The sequence below is a fragment of the Dipteris shenzhenensis genome, chromosome 12 (genome assembly GCF_047967505.1).
Source record: "Dipteris shenzhenensis isolate YYH24624 ecotype China chromosome 12, Dip_SZ_1.0, whole genome shotgun sequence".
In the NCBI taxonomy this organism is placed as follows: domain Eukaryota; kingdom Viridiplantae; phylum Streptophyta; class Polypodiopsida; order Gleicheniales; family Dipteridaceae; genus Dipteris; species Dipteris shenzhenensis.
In genome coordinates, this window is record NC_141607.1 from 50781943 (window position 1) to 50805685 (window position 23743).

A 23743-nucleotide genomic window follows, 5' to 3' on the forward strand; every position below is an offset into this window, starting at 1 on the left:
TGCCTCTTCCCCACACAACAAGCTCATTATCTAATTTGACACGTAGTGCTAAGCGAAGAACCTCATATCCGCGTCAGTTTCAATGTGAGGAAGCCCACCTAAAGGAAGTCCGTGATGAAAAGAGAATTGACAAGAGGAAGGAGATGAAGCCCCACTACCACGAAAAGAAAGAAAAATGGAGGTGGCATTTCTTTTTTATGGCCTACCATCTCAAGTATCCCGAAGATTTTTAACAATACCTCTAAACACCATCCACAATTTATATTCTCTGAAAGACTATGAAGAGGACAAAACAACTGACATGGCATCCTAGACAATGCCAGAAAGTAGTTAAGTAGGTATTAGTGAATCGTTTTTTCTTTAACATGACTTCCATGAAAGTTATAACGTCTGAAAGTGCATAAAAAATAATCCACGATGATATTAAGATTATCCAAGATGATATATCAAGATTACGATATGTCGAAAATGGTGGTGCCCGACCATGAAGCTCTAAGTAAGATTTTCACTCGTTGCTCGTACCTCAAGCACAGTGTTCTGAAGTCTTTCCATCTAGAAACTGTGTGAGCTTCCTTAAACTGGTCTTTCTTTACTTTTTTTCACTAGTGACAATAGCAATTACAAGATTAACAATTTGCACCAAAGCCATTTGTGGCTATCAATTTATACAAGGGGAAAGAAGTCAGTTTTCCCTTGGGTATGGGACCCACATATAGCATACAAGTATTAGATTTACAAGTGAAGACGTATCAAAGGTCAAGTGAATAGCTATTAGATTATGGGGACAGGAAGAGCTGGAGGAGTGCCTGCAGGTATACATGAAGCACCCAAGTCGCCAGCAACTACACAAAGTGATTCAGATTCTCGTAATGCCCCTTCAAGGTCAATGTGACCGCTTAGCTCATTTATAAATTTCAGCAGAGTATCAAAATCCATCTGATCCTCCACAATTCTCCTCCGGTACTTCTTGAGTAATGCAACACAGATATATAAGTGGAAGTGCTCTGAAAGGTAGTGAGTCCACAATACCTCCCACAGTCGCATGACATTCTCATATTCAAACTCCCTGTGAAACAACCAGGAATTATTTACACTCAACGATTACTTGCTCAAGCAGACTACTGAATAGAAAGGAAGCATAACAGTATTCCACAAATAAAGCCTCCTGTGTTAGTACTTAAAGCTATCAAGATTAGATACAGGGTAATCACAATGTTGTGTTCTGTAGAAAATCTTTCAGAGTCACTTCGAAGTTATAGAATAAGGGCAGTATGAACAGTGTAGTGCAAGACCCTCTTTCTGTAACAGCTATGTGAGGTGTTTATGTTTTGCAAAAGAATTTTGCTCCTTTGTTCATATTTGTGATGTCATATTGATGCTATGTTCAATCTTTATCTCACAATTGCTTACGGAAAGAGCCCAACCCTGATTTCGCAAGTACAAGACATCATGCAGGAGAATAACACACACACACAAAAACACAATTTTGGAGCTCTTACATATCCATAACCCTTTACATGAATACAGGCAACCTCAGTAAACAATATTCGAAACCAGACTAAATGGTATATCCCTGAAAGAACCCACCTTTTGAATTGAATAAGGATCCAGCGGAAACAAAAGAAATAATTCAAGCAGTCTGCCTGTTTCAAATATTTGTGCAAAGGACTGTCGAGAAGCTCAACCAACTGAAAATGCAACACAAAATGTTTAGTATACTGCATAGTTTGAGTTAATTTTCCAGCTGATTCTATGCTCCCACTTCTAAGCCTTAATCAATGACTTCAAGCATTTATCGCACACAATGGGTAAAACATAAGATTTGTAACAAAGACACCAATGAGTAAGAGTTTCTGTTCTAACAAGCTATAGTTGGCTAAAAATGTTTAAGTGAATTAACACGATGCACATGGTACCACATCACGTGAAATTGGCCACATACACATGACCAAAAGAAATGAACTGCACTGACAAGCCATCACTATAGACAAAGACTGGTCTGATGCTGCTGACAAACAACAATTGTTAGGCGATTCAACAAATGTGCAGTCTGAGCAGCAAATGCAGGTTTCCAGCAATCCACAGGAGTACCGCAGATTTTTAAAGTAACAACGACATCAACCTTCAGTGTAGGCCAAAAATAAGAGAGAGTTATAATTTACAGATGCAGACAATATTCACAGGACTATTTGGATTGCTAATGGATGACAGTCCAACCAGTGCTAGTACCAGATGCATAGGTAATGGCACGGTGAGAGGCATGGGAGTTAGATTCTAATGCACAGGGAGGATTTCATTTCATATTGAGGGCATCTGCAGGCTCTTGCTATATAGGTAATACACACAGAAATCCCAGCTTCTGTCTGTGGGATACCTGCTAGCAATAGAAATGTATCAAAGAATATAGAGAATCCAGAAAAAGTTCCTAATAGAAGAGCTAGGGGAAAGAGTGCAAACTCCCTATCCCATGATCTTGGAAGAAACTGGAATGCTACCTCTTAAGGGTGAAGCAATATGTCTCTCGATCTCTTATATGGTCAAACCCAAACAAAAATGGAATCCCTTACAAAGTGATGGAAGACCAAGAGAAAACCATAACTGCTTGGAAAGGTGGGATATGTCAAGCCAAAGTTTACCTAAGATTCAAGAAGAAAGGGGCCATAAGGGACTTTGTGCAGCAGAAAGTGGTGGACACTTTGTGGAGAGGATGTAAGGGTAAAATGGAGTTTTACAAGAAAGAGATCAACCCCACATTAACAGACAATGAGCAACAGTACATATCTCCATGTATGAGAGACAAGCTATTTGCAGATTTAGAGTCAGCTCCTATGACCTGGAGGTAGAGACCAGTAGATGGACAGACATCCCCAGGCAGGAGAGGCTCTATAAAATCTGTGAGGGCAATTTGATTGAGGACGAGCATCACTACATATGGCAGTGTGAGGAATACTTGGCAAATCGGCACAGGATATACAGGCGGTGGTACTAAAGGATTGTTGGATTAGCTGCACACAGAAATGTCATGTGGAATGCACGTAATATATTTGTGCCGAGAATTTAAACTGAGTAGACACAGGGATGAAAATTGCAGGTCAGATGAACACCTCCTCCTCATATAAGCTTGGACCGAGAATAGTGTCGACACAAGAGCCATAAGAAACCTTTGTTGCAATCAACCTATGAAAAAAAACAGAGATACTCAACTCAGGGGCACTGCTACTGCAGATTGTTGCCGATTACAAGACCATGACTGTGTCAACCGACTTGTCTGAGGACCCTAGCGACTGAGGAGCAGCTGGGTCGTCGTCGAACAGTAGCAGCATCCCTCACAGCTCGCCACTCAGTTCAACCCAGTTAGGGTTCGCGCCATCACTTCAGTTCAGTTAGGGTTCGCCAGTTAGTCTTCTCCAGTTCCACTTCACCCCAGGCTGGGATGAACCCCAGGCCCAGTCTGGAGGTTAGCTTCAGCTTTGGGGGTACTCAGATATGGTGGCCAACTCTTTCCTTGAAATCCACCTCAACACCAGCAACCTCAACCAAGGCACGATATGCAACAGTGATAGCCATGACACCCTCTCCGTTTGCACTCCGTTTGCACACAACTACCAACAAGCAGGTTCAAAGCGATCCATCATTGGGCAACATGAACGGATTTATTATTTGCAGCAAACAGTCAGAGAGTTAAGGCTGGAGCTGGAAGAAGTAAAGACTCGACTTCAGGTTCTAGAAGGGCCCAACCATCGATTGATGAGGTTGTGAAGTCTTGTAAGGCTTCCCCCCCTACCCCCTAGTTAATCTCCACAGTCAAGGATTTGGTTCATTACGAAATACAGACAGCCAAACAGGAGGTCATTGTGGAGTTTGAAGCAAAGGGATCTTACATCCAGAAGTCAGAAATATCATGCTTGCTTATAATATTTTTGAGAAATGGGGAATAGATGCCATCGGTCTCCCACCCGTACCCCCTAGGGGGACGGGGCCTATGAGACTCAGGTTTTCGAGACCCTAGACTGCACCATTTGGAACTGTAATGGCACCTTATGGTCAGACCCAGGAAACTTCTCGGAGTCTTATACAGGACGAGACATAGTCTTTTACACGGAGACACACCAGAGCCCAGAGCGTCCACTACCGATAGTCAGTGGCTACACATGGGACTCAGCCTTCAGGGATGAGACGAGGGATACACGAGGAGTCCGAGGATCAGGCGGGGTCGCAGTATTGTACAGGTCTTCCCTCGCTAGAGCCATCTCCCTTCAGAGGAAGGACGCACACTCCCGATTCATGTGGATTCGGACCCGATGCACAGACACCCGTGACCTTTTCATAGTAATATGCTACTTCCCGCCAGACACATCCCACTTCGCCAGAGTGGCACGAGAAGAGGATGAGACATCTCCATATGCACCCTTACATCAGGATATCCCAGACCTTTCAGCCCGCGGGGAAGTTCTCCTTGTTGGGGACTTCAACGCCAGGACGAGTACGCGACAGGCACCACTCCTGGACTTCCGAGACGACTCTATCATGCTTCCAGACATGGACCTAGACGGAGCAGGTATGACTAGGACCTCATCGGACCGACACGGGCCTGTTACACCATATGGACACGCGCTCCTTGATTTGGGCAGGATGCATGATCTCATCATCTACAACAGGCTCGACCTACACTTCATGTATCACCGACTTCACCGTAGCACCACTCCCTCCAGGAGCTGATCACACATACCTATTCTTCACTATCGCCACCCCATGCTTAGCCACACCACACACACCACATAGGAAGCACGACACCTACCACGACATACACTTTGATCACAGCCTCTCACCGGCCTACTCTGGACACCTAAACAGACTCCTAACCTACATTGATCACATACCACTCATAGAGGACCGTGCTGCCCTGATTAGTCGCACACTCCACGAGGCTACCCTCCAAATATTTCCCCACACCACACAGTCCACTAGACCACCACCTCTTGGTTCTGTACCCTGCAACAATTGGTACGATGCGAAGTGCAAGGCTTATCGCCGACAGCTCCGACTTGAAACCAGATGTCACCTCTCGAACACACCAGACACGGTACGCAAGTACCGACGTCTCGTACGTCGAAAGAAGCAAGATTTTCTTCGTCAAAATGAGGAGGAGCAGCTGCACATCTTGTACAACAACAACTCTAAGGATTTTTGGCGTAGATTCCTTGAGTGTAGGTCCCCATCACCCCTCACCGACACGAGAGTCTGGCACACGTATGCACACCATCTATATGATGTCCCACACCAGCCCACTCCAGACCTCATACGCACACCTCGTCCCACCACTTGCACATTGTTCACCAAAGGGGGAGTCAAGGATGCGACATTGAAACTGCACAATGGCCGAGCTAAGGATCACGAGGGGCTATGCACTGAGTTTATTGCATATGGGATCGACAAGTTAGCCCCGATCCTAGCAAAGCTATTCAATGACGCTGTTTGCCTTGGCTTCCCCCACACTTGGACACTCAACACCATCACCCCCATCCACAAGGTAGGGGATCCCATGGACCCGAGTAACTACAGGACTATCATGATTGGACATGTGATGTCCAAGATCTATGCAGCTGTATTGGATGGATCGGTTAGCCTATTCCCAAAGATGAAAGGGCTCAGAGCAGAGGGTCAGATCGGTTTCAGGCGAGACCATGGGACTATGGATCACATACTCACACTCAGGAGTGTCATTGAGGAGGCCAGATCACGAAAGGAGAGGGTATACTGTTGCTTTGTGGATTTCTGCAAAGCCTTTGACACAGTACCTCGAGCTCGTCTTATCACACGCCTATAGAAACTGGGATTTGATCAGGAGATCATCTGGGCAGTCATGGCACTGTATGAGAGAGTCTCAAGCCGAGTTCGTACAGGCGTAGGTTGGACAGATGAGATCCTGAGTACCATAGGGATCAAACAGGGTTGTCCCTTATCACCAACCCTGTTTGGCCTCTACATCGATGAGCTTGAGACTTTCATGGGGACGTTCGGAGGGACCGGTTGCTCACTTGCCGAGATCATCATCAGGATTCTTCTTTATGCAGATGACGTGGCACTCTTGTCGTCCACACCCGAGGGGCTCCAGCGACACCTGGATGCACTGCAGGCTTTTTGTTTATCCCATGATTTGGAGGTCAACCTTAGCAAGACCCTGTTTGGCCTCTACATCGATGAGCTTGAGACTTTCATGGGGACGTTCGGAGGGACCGGTTGCTCACTTGCCGGGATCATCATCAGGATTCTTCTTTATGCAGATGACGTGGCACTCTTGTCGTCCACACCCGAGGGGCTCCAGCGACACCTGGATGCACTACAGGCTTTTTGTTTATCCCATGATTTGGAGGTCAACCTTAGCAAGACCAAGGTCATGATCTTTAACACCTCTCGAGCAAACATGCAACGGAAACAGTTTACTTTTACTTTGGGTGGGTCACCAGTTGAGATCGTATCCTCATACACTTACTTGGGTGTCATCTTCTCCGGCCCGATCTTCACGATGAGACCAGCGATGCAGGCCAGACTAAGCACGGGATATGCCTCACTGGCTCGGCTAGAGAGACAGTGCTTTCACTCCCACTTCCAGGACCCTCGGACCAAGGCTCTTCTCTTCGACTCCTTGGTCCAACCAGCCAGTATGTATGGCAGCCCTTGTTAGGGGCCTGACATGTCAGAAATAGAGTGAACACGGGTGGAGCGCTTGCAGATCCTCATGCTCTCACGGATGATCCGGGGGAAACCGTCTGTACCACATCACATCATTCAGGCCGAGTTTGGTGCCTCTCCACTCCAGCTAGATGCAGCCTTTCAGACCATCACATATCTACACTGGGTTAGATCATATGGGGACTGCACATCAAGGAGACAGAGGTTACCATGGTTGGCTCTCGATTCCTCCATGAGGTTGGCAGCAGAGGGAGACGAGCGATGCTAGTATGCACGGACTCACAGATAGTTTGTGAGACTAGGGTTCACATCGATAGGATACCTCCTTTTCAGTACAGTTTAGATGCCCCTCCAGTACTCCCACCCACCATCCCGATTGGGCCACATACCAACCAGGTCATTCAAGAGGATCTCCTGCAGCTACACACCTTTAGGACCTGGTTGGAGCCGAGGGAGCTTCCAATGAAGCTGAGATTCTACAGAGATTACTGTCTTCGCATTTCGGAGGAGGGATTCATCACACCAGCGGGGTACACTGAACTTCATATGCCTCACTCACTACGGATCTCCATCGGACAATTTCGGGTATCATCACACCGCCTCCGCATAGAGAGCAGCAGAGCAGAGGGGATTCCTAGGGAGCATAGCTTATGCATATTGCGCGACTGTCAGGAGTATGAGTCGGAGGAGCATTTTATTTTCAGGTGCCCAGTGTACTACGAGATCCGAGGTCGCTACCACTGCCTCTTCAGAGACGGCTCCGGGGTCCTTTCCAGATTCCTCGCCTACCCAGATCAGAGATGCCTCGCGGCCTTCATTCATGAGGGAATCCGACATAGAGAGTACTTACTCAAGCGACAAGGCTTGCCCACATCATCAGACACCTCTCAGAGCAGGATCACAGACTTCCCATCGAGTGACATTGATCGTCCAATCTCTAGCCGCCCACGTGACAGAGACCTTGACCCGTTGATCGCAGCACGACACACGAGACATCAAGGGGACACACAGATCACTCTGGGGGACCTCTTGTCATTGTTTTGACCAAAGATATGTCCCATGGGAGTCACGGTGGCTCTGGTCTTGCATCGAGCCTCGTCCAGGAGACCGAGACGCACGGCACCCCTTGACGGGCACCAACGTCCCATCACCGGCTATGCACCAACAAGGGGGACATGACATACGGAGGATTCCGCTCCGCTCCAGTTCTTTTCTTTTCATTGTTACATCCAGATGTATTTGATTATGTATGATCAGACTTAGGATTCAGCACGGGTGATGATGCTCATTTCAGCAACTCCACCCTTACTGTGATTTGTATCAGGTTTTCTTTCAGTCTCATAGACCCATCGGTCTTCCGAAGACTCTAATAAAATTTCTTTCTTTCTTTCTTTCTTTCTACCCATGACATCCAAGGGAAATTGTTATATGCTGACAACTGTGGATTATTTGACGAGATGGGCTGAAGCATGAGCAGTACGGGCTGTCAATGCAAAATCTGTATGTAAATTTGTGTATGAGGATATCTACTGTAGATTTGGTGTACCACTGGAGTTGCTTTCTGATAGAGGTCCAAGTTTCAAGAGTGAACTGAAAGATTTATTATGTGGTAAGCTGAAGATTGAACACAAATATGCAAGTCCCTATTATCCTCAATGTAATGGGATGAATGAAAAATTTAATGGTGTGTGTACTAATATCATGGGAAAGATCATGAGAACATATGAGAAGGAGTGGGACCTTGCTTTGCACTGGGCTTTATGGGCTTACAGAGTTGCAGTAAAAAAAGGCACCCAGTTTTCACCATTTCATCTTGTTTACGGGAAAGAAGCTCTATTACCTTTGGAAGTAGAAATTCCTGCATTACAGATGTTAATGAAGATAAACGAGGATTCAAATTCTACTTTCCAGAACCGGTTATTAGATTTGCAGGAAGCACATACCCGTACAGTACATATTATTACATAGAAACACAAAAAACCCTAGCGTTTTAGCATGATCATAATAATAGCCTTTTGGTGCCTCAAATACCTTACCCTTTTTTCTTAAGGATTTTCCTCTTCCTTAGTTTCAATGGTGCTACACTGGAAGAAAAACTGGATTCTGGCATCTTTGTGGACTAGCCTTGGAAACATCAACTAGAGGACCCATACTCCCCATCCATCTTCATCACCCGATTTTTAGGCTAAGAACTGGCTTCCATGAGTGGGCTCGCAGTTGTAGTTCGTTTTTGGGGCTTTAGAGGGCTTCTTTGACCAAGCATGGCAGAAAAGTCAGGGCGTGGGCATCAAAATGAAGCAGGAAATGTCCACCAGATGTTGGGCAATGAATTTTGTTTACTAGGGGAGTCAAAAGCTGAAATAATCGGGCTCCAAGAAATCATATTGACGTGCAATCAATTTACAAGAGACATCCCTACTACTCTAGGCAACTATATGCTGCTTACGGACATTGTGTTGGACAGAAATAAGATGGGGTGTGATTCCAAAGAGGCTCACACAGCTTACCAAATTGTAAAATCTGAATGTGCAAGTGATTAGTCTCAACAGCTGCCACATTATCACGAATTTTAAGAAATTGTGCCAAAAAAACTTTGCCTCTGTTTGAGAGCCTTTTGTGTTTTGAAGTTGCATCTTGGATCTAGCTAGGTGCGCTTGAGGATTGCCAATCTAGACAGACAAAAGGCGGTGGAACATTATGCTTTAATTCAAGAGGAGAATTAGAAGAGAGCAAACAGGAAGTTCAAGGATAAGAAAATCGGGAAGGGTGATCTAGTTTTGAGATACAACAGTAGTCTGGATTCTACCTTCAAGAAGAAATTTGTGACCAAATGGGATGGACCTTTTCGTGTGACGAAGAAATTCAAAAATGGCTCATACCAACTTGGCAATTTGGATGGTCATCAGCATAAGAATAGAGTCAATGGCTTCAGACTAAAGAAATACTTTCATAGGATCATGAGTGTGGGCAGCTGTGGACCTACTGTGATGAAACCAGACAAGCCGGAAGACCTCATGGATGAGGATCTCTCTGAAGAAATGCAAATCTTATATACCCCTATCTGCAAGACATGAATGTCTGCAGACTTGGGAATGGGCAAAATGATAGGATAAAATCTGTATCAAGTTTTTTAGCATTGTATATAGCTGTGGGTAGGCACATAGTTGTACACATCTAGGGTAGGTGTGGGCTTTTGGCATTTGTAACTTTTTCTTTCACAAGCATGATGGACTGATGTATAGTTTTTTTGAGACAATAAAGTATGTTTTGCAAGGACTTCATGGGAAATGATGAAATGCAATTTGGTTGTACCAGACTTCCAGAGCAAGGGTGTCCAGTGTGTGGTCAAGTGAAATGTTTTTTGGGTCATGTAAAGTCAAGTCATGAAGGGTTTTTTAATATTTTCCTGAGTCGATGTGCACTTGCATGTTACAGGAATTTGATATGTTCTGGTGTCCATGTTAAGGGGCTTTTCATGTGTGTGTACAGGGGTGCATGCAAGCTTTAATGTGCATGCTAATGTGTGTGGGAATTGTTGACTAAAGGTCCAAAATGTGCATTTAATGTGCCTTGGGGGATATTTGCATTTTTTTAATGGGAGAGTGGTAAAAAAAGGCAAAGGTAACGGTGCATATATCAAAGAAGCATGCATGCACGTGGCTACGTGAGGATGACGGAGAAGCGTCTGAAGGCGAGGTGGTGGCTAGGAGCTGGGAAACGTGGTGGTTACTGGAGGAAAAAAACGTGATGGTGACTTCTGGAAGGGGTAGGGAAGGCGACTCGATTGCAAGCGTGGGGGAACTCTTTTGTGTGGGAGAGAAGCGTCGTCACTACTGCGCTCTGGATGATAGAGAAGGAGAGGCCTTTGGCTGGGGGTAAGCGACCATGTGGTAATTCTCAAAGGAGCTTGGTGAAGGCGGGCGCAACAGTGAGCTCGCAAGGAAGACGTGAGCTTGGGATGGTGGGGGCGGCTGCGTGGAGAGAGATGGCATGAAGCTCACGGACTGGGAGCTTCAGGACCTGGCTGGGGGATCTCTACAAGGAAGCTGGAGAGTCGTGGAGGAGGCTGCTGGTCAGAGGTATTGCTGATGGTGTGAAGGATTCACGACGAGGTGAAGCTATGAAGTGGCCAGTGTGGAGGACTTCCTGGTCTTGCGTGGTGGGATCATGATTGCAGAATCTTGGAGTAGATGGGCTCTAGATTCTCTGCGAGAGTAGAGAATTTTTTGTAGCGCAGGAGCATATATTAGCACGGAATGTAGCTGCAGTGTTTGAACACGTGAAGGTGACGATGAACGGGGTGTGATGATCTGGAAAAAAGCACAGGGCTGATGGACGATTAGCTGAGCGGATAGCTAATGGGCTGATCGATATGAAGTGCGAGTCGCTTATTTTTTTAGGCTGTGGGTTTGTTACCTTTAATCACGCACAAGTGTGCAGGCAGCGTGGGGGAGCTTAGCTGGAACAAAAGACAGGTTGGGAGTTGTCGCTGCTGGAAGCACTCGTGATGTGGCTGCTTACAATTCTGAGTATGACGTACAGCTTGTGAGATGCAATAGTGACTGAACGGAAGTCATGATACGGACTTTGATCGTTAAGGTTCCATGAATCTATAGGTGGAGGGGATGACTCGATGGATGAGCATTCTTGGGGGGGTCTTTGTGCATGAGGATTCCGTACGAGAAGCATTAGTACGAGCTGTTTTACTTATACAAGTTGCTGGAAGGAGGTGTTGTAGATACATCATGTGTGGTTGATCTGTCGTACAAAGAACAACTGTGTATGAACAACTCTTGTTTGACACAGAGCTACAACAAGTCAAAGCCTTCTTTCCCCTCTTTCAAAGAGTTTGTGTGTTCATGTGTGTGTTCTAGTCAGATTGTGTGGGAGATTGACTTGTTATTTGTGTGCTCTGGATATTTGCTCTGGAACCTGGTTCATAAGCTCATCATCTACGAGCCCACATTGCAGCTGATCCCTATGAAGTCTCAGCTATCTGACATGGTGAAGTTCATAATTCCTGGTTGTCTTTCCTTTTTTTCCTTATCACCGTTCTCGGGTTGGAGTCCCTAGCAAGGACTTCCTCAATGATGTCTGGATATAGGGCTGCATATGGTGAAGTCTCAGCCTCCTCACATATATCTCTAGCAAAGTGTGAGGTCTCAGGGGAAACTAGCATGCTGCAATGAAGAGGTCCTGTCAAGGATCTGAATCCAAAGAAGTTAGGATTGTCACGCCTCTCGACAGAGATCATCATGGTGAGATATGGTTTGTCTCGCCACTTCTCCCGATCCATGGAGTTCATGTGTCTCCCGAGTCCCATCCAGTTATGCTATCTCCCATGTCTATAGGGCACTCTAGGCTCTGATGGAGCTCGGGGATCTTCCATCCATGTTTACCATACCAAAGGCACGGCCGAATAGTGTGACGTTGGCATTAGTCAAACAAAGGGCCACATCTAGGAGACTGCAACGAATCACGCATACTGACTACACCAAATTTCAATGTTCTATCATGGGTTTCATGTCGCGTACAACACTAGGTCATAGACTTGTTCCTCAAACAGCAATACATCAGGCAAGCCATTATTGATGCAGGAGTAGAAAATGTAGTGCAGGTCGTGACACATAATGCAAACAACTGCCATATGATGGGAAAGGTGGTTAAGAGGGAGTTATGTACTATTTTGTGCACTCCATGCGCTGCCCATTGCTTACACCTTCGCATAGAAGATATGGTAGAGGCCAAGCAAATTGTGTACCTCTTCAAGAAGGTAAAGGCCCATTCCATCCTAAGGGTATATAGTACCGTAGAAATCAGAAAACCTTCAAGAATAAGGTTTTCTTACATGTATATTGCCTTGCAAGATCTTGTGAGAGCAACTGTGCTTACTCACTGGTGCATACAAAAATCAAAAATCGGTTGACCACACAACAATTATTGAGATTGGTGTTTTGCAGGGCAAACCTTGATTGCTGGAGCCTAGGCTCTACTACGTAAATGGATGATTAATGATTGATCAATGATGGTAATGTTCATTGAATCATTGTGTCCTATAATGACATGTACATGTCTTGTGAATCTGTGATAGCTTTTAATTCTACTCCCCCTCCCCACGAAAATATAAAAAACTTAAGAATCTTTAGAGTCATGTACCTTATGCTCCTCTTACGTCACGCGTTGTACGCCTCTTGCAATATGGAAATATATTAAGCATTTCTAAGCAAAAAATGCTTAGACAATCTAGCTGATAGGGCAAGACACCACTTAAGATAGAAATAATTTATCACAATATTAGCAAGCCGCAACATGGACGAATACTTCACAAGGTGAAATTTGCATGTCCGCTAATAGGAACATAAATCTAGTTATGATGTAATGTCAAATAATTCACATTATATAATAAATTCCAAAGGGCAGAGTGAACAAATGATATTAGAAGGGTTTGATAGATACCAGCCTTTTTGAGTTATACATGGCACTTTGCAACAGTACGGCACAGTATGACAGTTAAATATAGTCATGAGGCGGATATTATATGCTAAACACACCATGCCAAAGGGAATGACTCTTCTTAAGAAATTGATTTTCCTTGGTCAAACTTTCATTATTTACAGTTGTGTGTACTTATCTGACTTCAAGTCACCTCACAATCACTGTTATCTTCCAATAAATTTGATTACAATACACAGGCTTAGGAAATCTTGTGACAAGATCATGTGGAGCAATCTTGAACGTTCAAACTTAAACATGCAGAAAGTAACCAAAAGGTTATAAAAGTGTACTTTTCCTCTGTTTACTCCTCTATTGATAGGTTCTCTGGTTTGTAAAAGAAGAAACAAAAGGCGAGGTAATAAACCATTGGCTAGCAGATGCCCCAAAAAGGTACCATTTTCATGGGGGTTAAGCAGGCAAAAAAGTCATACGAACCTTAGATACAGCTAATAGCTGTGAATGCATCCCATTCTGATCACGATTAAAATTAGGAGCTAAGTGCTCCATTAGTGCCACAAAACACCAGAATGACTCTGATTCATCCTCCATGACAAATAAGATGGGGGACAAGAAATCACTCATTCCCTGTGTGATAAGGATATGTCATGTATCAGTGGTTGATTGCAAGTCAAAAACACAAGCCTTTGCTGACAGGTTCTTATCAAAATATGTATTCTTTATCCCTTTACCTGGCAATATCCCAGGTCAAAATTGTAGAAAGAGTAGGTGACCAGTATGTCATGGAGCATCGTCACATTGGGGTTGTCATCACCTGCATAGAATGGCAAGACCCGATCTGTTCGCACCTGTACGATGATCCCTTCCCAAAAAAATCAGCAACGCTTCAAGTCATTGCTCAGGGGTACAAGAATTCCTAGATCTTAAGACCTGTCAAAATTACATACAAAAACAAGACCACTCCAGCAACACATCAATAGAGAATTAGAGACATCACATGCTGAAAATATGAGATGCCATATGTTTGATGAACATACCACATCCTTTTCAATTCGGCTTTTACGCTCTCTAAACTTGGCAAAACGCTTTGCTTGGTCTTCTGATACAGTCTGCAATATCGAAACTTTGTAAAAAGGCACTTTGACAAATCAATCCCACAAACGTAATTCTAGAGTAATACAACTTCAAAAGATCAGAAAAACACCTATTCTCACACGTCACATTTCTTTTGATGAAATTCTGCACAAGTACAAGACATGTTTTCGCCACACCATGAAACAAATATTACGGACAGTGAAAAAATCACAGCATGCCACTGCCACCAGCCTCATGACAGAAATACGGTTCACCTTCACGCCTATTGACACATGGTAAACTACGTAATTAGTTTTGGTGGAATGAGACTACAGCAGATTAAATAGCAAGCTCAGGGGTTACTTCTACCTCATGAATTCAAACAGCTCATTACCTTATAAAGAATGTGCATGTGGACAAAGAGAAAGGTCGGATGTGCATTGCATGCCATATAACTGAATCAGATAGTTTCTCCTCTCATTCACTTCAATCTGAAGAAAGAATGATGAGTGTTTTTATAGGCTTTGATGTCATGGCTATCTCCATATTCGGACAATCCCTCTAGGATCAATGGGTCAAGCAAACAAAAAGGTCAGGTCAGTAATGATCACCAAACTGATCGAAAAACTGAAATCGCTGTGTAGCAACTAAGTTATACTGTGTGTACTCAGCACCCATTCATCTACTTGTCAATGAACAAGCCAGACGAAGTCAGGAGGAAAGGAGAGAGGGCATCCTTGCTTGACATCCATGTCATTTGTGTATAGTATCCTTTTCATCTAGATTCGATCCAGGTACCAATGGCCTTGCTAGTTTAGCCATATACTCATCTTAGAACCTGCATGTGCTTCCCTTAGGTCTTGGGGAACCACAGCCTTGTTATTCATGCCCAAAGATTCTCCCTAGGTACTGTGTCAGAGGCAACAAAAGAGTGCCTTGTGTTTACCCATTGCCCCTTCTACTATCGCTATTAACTTGACCAGGTCATCAATTATGGAATACTTTGGTCTGAAACCTGCTTGTGATGGCGTCAGGGAACCTTGTCCCATTGCTTTCTTCACACTTGCTGATTTTCTGTTATAGGATTGTCCCATACAGCTTGGTCATAAGCTACTCACCATAGTTATTCTGGAAGTTTTTGCATCTTTTCTGTCTCCTCCTTTGAATATGGGACCTATTTAGGTAGTTGCCAGTTCTTTCTTCAATTGCCTTGATCATTACTATCGTGAGAGTTTTTTTTTTCCCATCCTCCCCATTTCAGCATCTCTATGGAAATCTTATAGGTCCGGTGCAGGTCCGGTGTCTTTCCATGAGCTGAAATCCGCAGTCCATTCTCAATGTGATCTCTCGTTACGATATTTCTAGCTTTGATGGAGTGTTCTCTCTCCCGTTTCGTCTCCCCCATCTTTCATAGACGGCAGAGGTATTTAATCTTATCTGAAATTTCATTGCATGGAGGCTTTCCTTCTTGAGCTGTTCATACCGCTCTATCTGTTTTTCTTTCAGAAACCTTCTCTTTCCTTTCCTGCACATCTTGAATGTATTTTCCTTCACTGTTTTTCCTTTCCAAGCATCCCTAGAGTCTTTGCAATCCATGTCATACTGACTATTGCATGGCATTCCTTTGCTCCTTCCTTTACTCCTTTTGAAAAAAGTGAGGGCTATCTTTGTTGGTATATGAAACCGGCCTTCAGGAACAGCACTCCATCCTGCTATGCAATCAGTTCATGACTCAGATTGGCATCCCAGTCCTGTGCAAAATTCGATGGCAACCCTTGTCAAGCATCTGGCTGTTCAATTCTAACCTGGCAGCTCCAAAGGAGTCCTAGTAGGATAGAAACCAACCACGCCTGTCCTGGCAGCTCTAAAAGAGTCCTAGCAAGATAGAAACCACCATGTCCATCCTAGCAGATCTAAAAGAGTCCTGGCAACATAGAAACCAACCAAGTCTGTCCTAGCAGCTCTAAAAGAGTCCTGGCACGATAGAAACCAACCAAGTCTGTCCTGGCAGCTCTAAAAGAGCACCCCGACTGCTCTGGTAGTTAAAATCCAGCAAGGCGATTTGATAGAGTGGCCCTAGGGCACTTTCCCAGCCTGTGACTTGCCTCTCCCTGTCTTTCTGTGGTCCAAAACCCAGCCCTGAAAGTAAATTTCGTTTTTTTTGTTTGCTTTCCAAGCCAGCTTGCCAAACATCGCCCATGCAGCTATTTTAAGCAGTGGGATTTTTACCCCTCTCTAACCTTCAGTCCCTTGCCTTGGCCCATGGAATTAATTGCACTAAAGTGGGGTCTGGATGTGTGACATGATCTTACCTAAGTGCTCTGAGCAAACGCTCCTTGTGTCATACGGCCTCATGAATGAATGCTGCCAAAGACCTTTGGTCTGGGTAAGACAAGAAACTGGGTAGGGAGCCGAAGCCGTCTCTGAAGAGACAATGGTATCAGCCTCGGGTGCTTAAAGCGAAATGCTCTCTAACTCGATCTCTCGAGAGTCGTACAAGGTACAAATGCGGCCCTCTCTGGGTATGCCCTCCGCTCGACCACACTCTATACAGAGGTGATGTGATGGAACCCGAAACTGCCCGATCGAGATCCTCATGGAGTGGGGGAGGTTCCATGTGTATCCTAGTGGGTGGATGAAGCCCTCCTCCGGGGGGGGGGGCGCAGAGAGAGAGAGAGAGAGAGAGTTCCACCTTATAAAGTACTACTAGATTTTAGAAACATTGCTCGATATTGCTCATTTTAGGTAGGAAAAAGGCAAGAATCTATCAATGATTTTAAGATTTCGGTACCACTTGCTTCCGTTCTAGGATGGCCACAATTCCCTTGAATCTCTAAGCTTGTGGGTGACATTTGTAGGGACTTTAATGTTGTCTCATCACGTCAATAGTTAAATGTATATTGATATAGAGTGATGATTTCATAAGCCTTATTTAGCCTGCTCTCAAAATTGACAGCAGGTTCTATATCTCAGGGATGTCTCAAAGACTCGCTATAGATCTATTGTCACTTGCATGTGTCCTTATGTAGAGTTTGTTACCCCATAGTTGCGCAAACAAGCTCATGCTCCTCCACTCATGCATTTCTGTGAAAATCAATGAGGCCATACATTATCAAAATGCCAGCCATTTGGAGTGGATGATCTCATTACAAGATATGTTGAGATTAACAAGGACGAATAATGCTTACCCTTTGAAATATATTGGCTTCTTGGCGACATTATTAGGGGCGTGTTTTCATTTTAAGACGTGACTTCCCTCAATAAATCATGCATCTGGGTTTCTTCATCCTGAAATTCTTTTTGCTACCGAATGAAAAATCCCTTATATGGGACACGTTGCTTCAAAGAATCATACAAATTTTTCCACCTATAAGGAGAGAGTGATCGGAGACTCACCAGTGGTAGGGAATGTGAATGCTAACAACCTTTGATCCATCGTGGAGAGAATTCGATAAGACTACCTAGCATTGTTTGGACTACAGATTGGAATTTGTATGTAATTACTTTTATCACAACTTCAATTTGATTTGGTAAATTGGTAACTTGAAGATGGCCACTAATGGAGGCTTCTTCAGGTTTTCTAGTATACCTTTATTATTGGATATGTGATTCTGTCGAGAGTTTCTCAACACCTTCAAGGGAAGGCATTCCTCAAAGCAATTTGAATATCCAGTAGTGTTTCTTTGGCTAGCATAGAAGCATTGTAGTAGGCACCTATTTTATAGATGATGCATTGATCCATATTATGTCGATATTGTTCTCCAAAGGTACGGTATAAACCAATTTGCATGGCATGACTCTATATGCAAAAATACCCCATTCTGTAGCAAATGCTGTTTTTGATTGGTCTTGAGGAGCAATTTGCACTTGGTTATAGCCACTGAAGCCATCCAAGAAGCTATATATTTCGGATCCTGCCACCTTTTCCAACACTGTTTGATATGGAGAGGGAGTTGGAATCCGATAGCAACGTCTTCTTGAAGACCAATTGTGCCTAGTTTATAGGATCTAACTACAATAAACAATTTCAACTTCATAGATTGGGAGAAAAGGTAGTCAATGACAAGGACTTCAAGTCCATGCGATAGTTGTGTCTTTGAATGTAAGCTCATCTGGCAACCGTCTTTGACATGAAAGAACTGGTGGATCTTTGACGATTTTATCCCATCTATTAAGGTGTAGGCACCACAAAAATCATCCCAAAAGTGACTGCATACTATTCATTCTAAAAACCTTGGAAAAGGCCTCTAGTATGGACAATAAATCCTATGATGTAATAATATACAGCATGGTAAGCTAAGTATGGGGACATTATACTTGACCTTTTGATAGCTGTGACTTTACACTAAACACAGTAGGAGTTTACTCTTCACCATGTATTCATTGCTCTTCCCATTGCCTCCACCTTTTTTTTCTGACCTCTAGTCAGCAATTCTTAACATGCTCTTTAAACCTGTTCATGAATTCCATAGCTCTTTAAACATGTTCATGAATTCCATATAATTTTCCTCAAGAAAATCTCTTACTTTCCATTTAAACCTAGATAAAAGAATTTATTTTTTATTGATGCCCCACATTTAATTTAAGAGATACAATTGATTCAAACTTAACCAAGCACCTAGGGGCAAGTACATTAATGGAGGGTGGAGACAAAAATATGACGTGGTACAACGATTCATAGTTGTTGGTCTCTCAAGCAAAAGTCCAGTGATAGACTTTGTAGAAAAGCATACCTGCCATTGAGTCTTCAAGACTTTGTACTCTTCATATTTTCTGGCACGAAGATCTTCTCGTTCTGTATATGTAGAGTCATACTGATGGTACCCCAACAGAAACTTCCAGACCTGAAATTTAGAGAAACAACAAGCTGTTTAAGCTGCATAAATTTGACCTACATATCATGAAAAACCACCACAAAAGAAGTCAAAGGGACGCGAAATTCAAAATCTTTGTATGCTATGGACTCTGAGCATCAAAGTTTCTAATGACAAACCTCGCGACGTAATCGATGTTCAAGCCCACCATAAAATATCCTTTTCCTCAGTGCTTTAGAGTCGACTACACGCCCTTCATTGTCTAGAAATGTAGCCCACTACATATACATAAATATAAGAGATGAAGCCGTGAAGGCAAAGAGCTTCCATACAAGCATGAGGACTTCATAGAGTAGTTCCAGCTTAAGTATTACACTACCTCTTCACCTTCCAAAGGAGGAAGACGAGCTCTTCCCCATGCTAATAGTGGGGCATCATTCTGTCCAAAAACTGGTCTTATAAGCAAAATGAATCATTAAGTTTTACTGGCCACCTGAATTATAAAATGACGAGGTATTCTTCTATTGTGGATGCAGTGATTAAGGACAATGATACTTAAGACACCTGTTTGCAATCCACAAGCTCAAAGGTGCCTACATCGGTCGACGCCTGTTCATCAGGTCTTCTCCCTCCAAACTGCCATGATTGAATAAATTACATCGGAAAGCAACCACAAATAACCCATTGAAAAAGAACAGTGCAGATTGTTTAAAAACTATGACAAACCTGCACATCATCAGCATCATTTGAGTTGAAAGAAGACAAGTCCTCAGAGTTGACTGCATGCTGCTGAACTACTGCCTTTATTCCTTCTTCCCTGCCCTTAGTTCTACAGATACACAGCAATTCCTCTTTCAACACCAGATTACCAAGGCTAAATTTTTTCCTCCAATCGAACTTGCCACTCTAATGACCAATCGAAATGATTTAATAGAGATGTCATAATCAGGATCCTAACATTAAGCGAGAACCATTCAGAGTTTTCTTACATAACTTAAGAAGCCTTTTTTACTCACCAACCTTTTCTGTTCTTGACTGCCAGATGTAGAGGCATAGTTGCCTGAGACTGCAGTAGAGGTAACTGAGACAACATTCGTCAGTTCTAAAGATGATAGACTTCTCTGCACAAGCAACAACACATTTCCCATGTAAGAAAAAAAACTTTATATTGCGCAACAAGAAGACTACTCCAAATTTGGACCCATTAGACCCATGACATGCTTAACCAGGCAAATACCATAAACCATGTGACTAGTGGAATAATTGTTATATAGATGAGTTCAACCCTTGTACAAAGACAGCACAGCAAAGGCGACCAAACCACGCAAAAATAATCACATGCCGTACCAGAAAATCTACACATTCCTAGACAAGATTGAATACAATGAAAGAAGACCCTTCACAATGAGATCGACTTTCTGAGCTCTTAACCCTCTAGCCCAACCCATCACAATTGCTCCACCTCTTCCCTCCCCCTTCTTCTGCTCGTCACTCTGCCTCAGCAGCCTCTCGCTGCCCCTCCACTCCTGCTTCCTCCTCATCTCCTTCTCCCCACACCCCTCTCTCCAAGGGTAGTTGGGCCTGTACAGGCCCTTCTGTCAATTCTCTTGCCGCTCTTCATCCACTATACCATTATGTGCCTGGATTTAACCCTCTTATTAGTAGACTTAATACAATAGGGTTAGGGGGGCCTTGGGACTAAGGAAAGAAGGCTAATGTGGGTCTAGAGGACATGGGTAGCAAAGCGCCAGTTGGCTATATTTAGCCAAGGACGCTTTTATAAAGCAGGATGCTCTTTTTAAAAGAGTGGCCAAGGCTATTGTGAAAGCATTCAATGTGCACACACTACTGGATGGTCTAGTCTAGATCTAGAGCCTAGACTCTTGCCATCTACATGGTGGATCACGAGATTCTGCCAAGGGTTCCTTGGGACCAAGTTTTGGTTGTATGGGATGCCAGAGCTATAGACATGGGCATGTGGAAGTCTAATTGCGCTCAGGGGTGGCTGGGAGGTGAGTCGCTTGCTGATTATATTGTTGTTTTTCTGCTTGCTATTTTGAACTATGTTTAAGGTTAGATCCGTGAGGGGATTCTACAGCTAGTATCAAAGCAGCCCTAAACGAGCCTGTAGGAGGGGATGCACCAGCCTGACTGCAAATCATCCTAGAGGATCTATCGGTTGCATCAGGTTATTTTTAATCACCTTAGGCTGAGATTTACTTGTGCTGGGTTGTACATTGGTCAGAGAGAACCACTGGAAGGCTGAGCAACTGGCTGGAAACCAGTTCACACAGCCATGTCAGGGTGTTGTGAAGCAGACTATTCTGTTGCGCATGATTGCTGAAGTAGAGCCTGCCTAGTTTCATTCCAAATTAGTGCTGAGTGATGGGTAGATCGTTGTGCATGGTTTGCTGTTGCAGAACACACCTGGATCTGGTGCAAATTAGTTTGCTGTAGTTATGCGCAGTCGTTTGCAGACTTTTGTGCCAGTCAATCATAGGTGGGGGACAGGGGGACGGCATCATCAAGGTTGTGTGATTGCTGAAGGCCTGCCTATGTATTCGATTGCTAAGTGCTGGAACATTGATTGAGTGTTGGGATGCAGCTGTGGGATAGCGGATGGTCTGATATGGAATCAGATAACGTAATTTGCAGTGAGTGTTTCACTGAAGGTGCTACTGAGGTTAGGCGGTTAGCAAACTGCAGATTGGAGGCTATGGTGGAGTCAATCTGTCAGTAGGTTCAGCAGGGACACCACATTAGGGCCTGCTAGTGACCGCGACTGATTCTTCTTCCTGGCTACTGCTTTTGGGAGGCCCTATGCAAGGCTAAAGACCCTAGAAAAAGCTTGTTTTTGGAGCTCTTATGAGGGTTTCCAAAGCTAGAGGTTATGTTTTCCCTGCTTTTGGGTTGCTTTTAGAATTTTCTTTCCTAGGACAGAGAGCCTGACTTTTAGGGACCCTACATTCTTCAATTTAAGAACCTATAGACTCCTAAGAAGCCCACAATACCTGTGAATCAGCCCACAGAAATTGCAGACTAGTCCAACAGTAAATTGCGGACCAGCTGTCAGAAACTTTGGATTAAACCTGCTTCAGATCACTTCACTTTTCTTTCTCTGAACGCTCAGTTTTTGCACAGTACCAGCCTCTAAACTCTCCTCTCTACCCACATACTCGCAGTTCATCTTAACTCGACACTCCTGCCCATATTCTCCTACCTAATGGCTGAAAGGAGTCACATGCATGGTCAAGAAGCTGCAGCCATTACAACTACCCATGCCTCCAAATGATGACGCTCAGGATGAAGAGGGAGACGACATGGATTTTAGTGAACATAAACTTGTCATCAAAGAAGAACATCATAAGCTTGATGATGCCCTTACTGATAATGATGATGATGAGGAGGAGGAGGAGGAGGAGGACGATGATTTGGAGGCGGCGGCGGAGGTTAAGCCTGAGTCTGAGCCTTGACGATGCGGATCCCATGGATCATGGATGAGCCACGTATCTAGATTCTGATCATTGATGTAGCCTTAACGCTTATAGCCTAGGCTTTTGGGTTTTGTAATTTTGACATCAGACATATATGATATATATTATATTGCCATTTGGCATCTTGTACTTGTTACTTGCTCAGGCTTCGTCATTTTTCATTGATTTCAAAATTCAGATTTAATGTTAAGTAAATATTCAATCATTTTACATTTGTAGTATGTACTCTGCACTATGTTTAAGTAACAGGTAGGCTGTAGGCTGTAGCATTCTAATTTCTAAATTTGTGCTCATTGTGCTAAATGTAATCTCAAAACCCCCTTTTCTAAACCCCCTTGCTGACGTGGCATTTCTCAGCCCTCCGAAAATCCTGAAACATTTCCCTTTCCATTTCCGTTTCCCCTACCTATCGTTCCAATTGCCTTCTTGCCACACGCAAATCCATCAACTCCCACGTCTGGTTTTCCTAAATGGACTCCAACTCCACTTGCATGGCCTGCACATTGTCACGTGCATCCTCAAAATAATCAGGCTCATCTACCTCAAGTATTTTTCTGACCCAAGCCGACTCACAACAATGCACTGCAGCAATAAAAATGCACTTTTATGCCTTATCATCAAGGTTGCCACATAATTCCGGAGGCACATCTGCATATGCTACACAACCAGATGTACGAAAGTAACCCACATCGGGCTTATGGTCATACCAAGCTTGATAAGGTGTCATAACCTTAAGCGCCTTTGTAGGGCACCTATTTAGAATTGAATTGAGCACATAATGGCTTCCATCCAAAATTTGTGGTAGCCCTTTTGCCTTAATCATGCATCTCCCCATCTCCATGACTAGCACTCAGCCACTCCATTATGCTCGAGATGCCTTGGTACCAAGGCAACAAAGTGCTGGAGCACAGTGAAAACTTCAGATTTCTCCTTTAAAGAAAACACCCAAGTAAATCTTCTGAAGTCATAAATGAGGTGACAAAATATAGATGACATCCAAGAGATGGTGTCCGCATCGGACCACAAACATCACTATGTATGAGTTGCAATTTTCTCGCGGCACGAACAGCACCATTTTTGGGAATCTATGCATTTTTCCCAAAATACAGCCCACATATACGCTTATGAGGGGCCTCGATACGAGAATTTCTGCATTAACATAAGGCTGCCATAATTCACATGCCCAAACCTGGCATGCCATAATTCTGCATCCTG

General features: G+C 43.8%; 1 protein-coding gene across 2 annotated transcripts in view; it reads right to left on the reverse strand.

Moving 5' to 3' along the window:
• Positions 1-397: 397 nt before the first annotated feature.
• Positions 398-23743, reverse strand: part of LOC147896354 (uncharacterized) — a 55282-nt gene continuing 31936 nt past the window's right edge. The window contains exons 7-17 of one of the 2 annotated variants that reach the window (XM_087382401.1): positions 20055-20155; positions 19761-19863; positions 19632-19670; positions 19414-19473; positions 19214-19312; positions 18954-19064; positions 14184-14255; positions 13878-13994; positions 13624-13773; positions 1588-1688; positions 398-1066 (exon numbers count right to left, since the gene is read on the reverse strand). In XM_087382401.1, the coding sequence (XP_087238527.1) occupies positions 772-1066; positions 1588-1688; positions 13624-13773; positions 13878-13994; positions 14184-14255; positions 18954-19064; positions 19214-19312; positions 19414-19473; positions 19632-19670; positions 19761-19863; positions 20055-20155 (1248 nt within the window). In that variant the 3' untranslated portion in view covers positions 398-771. Of the gene's footprint in view, positions 1067-1587; positions 1689-13623; positions 13774-13877; positions 13995-14183; positions 14256-18953; positions 19065-19213; positions 19313-19413; positions 19474-19598; positions 19671-19760; positions 19864-20054; positions 20156-23743 lie in introns of both variants that reach the window. The other variant, XM_087382400.1, reaches the window with a different exon arrangement.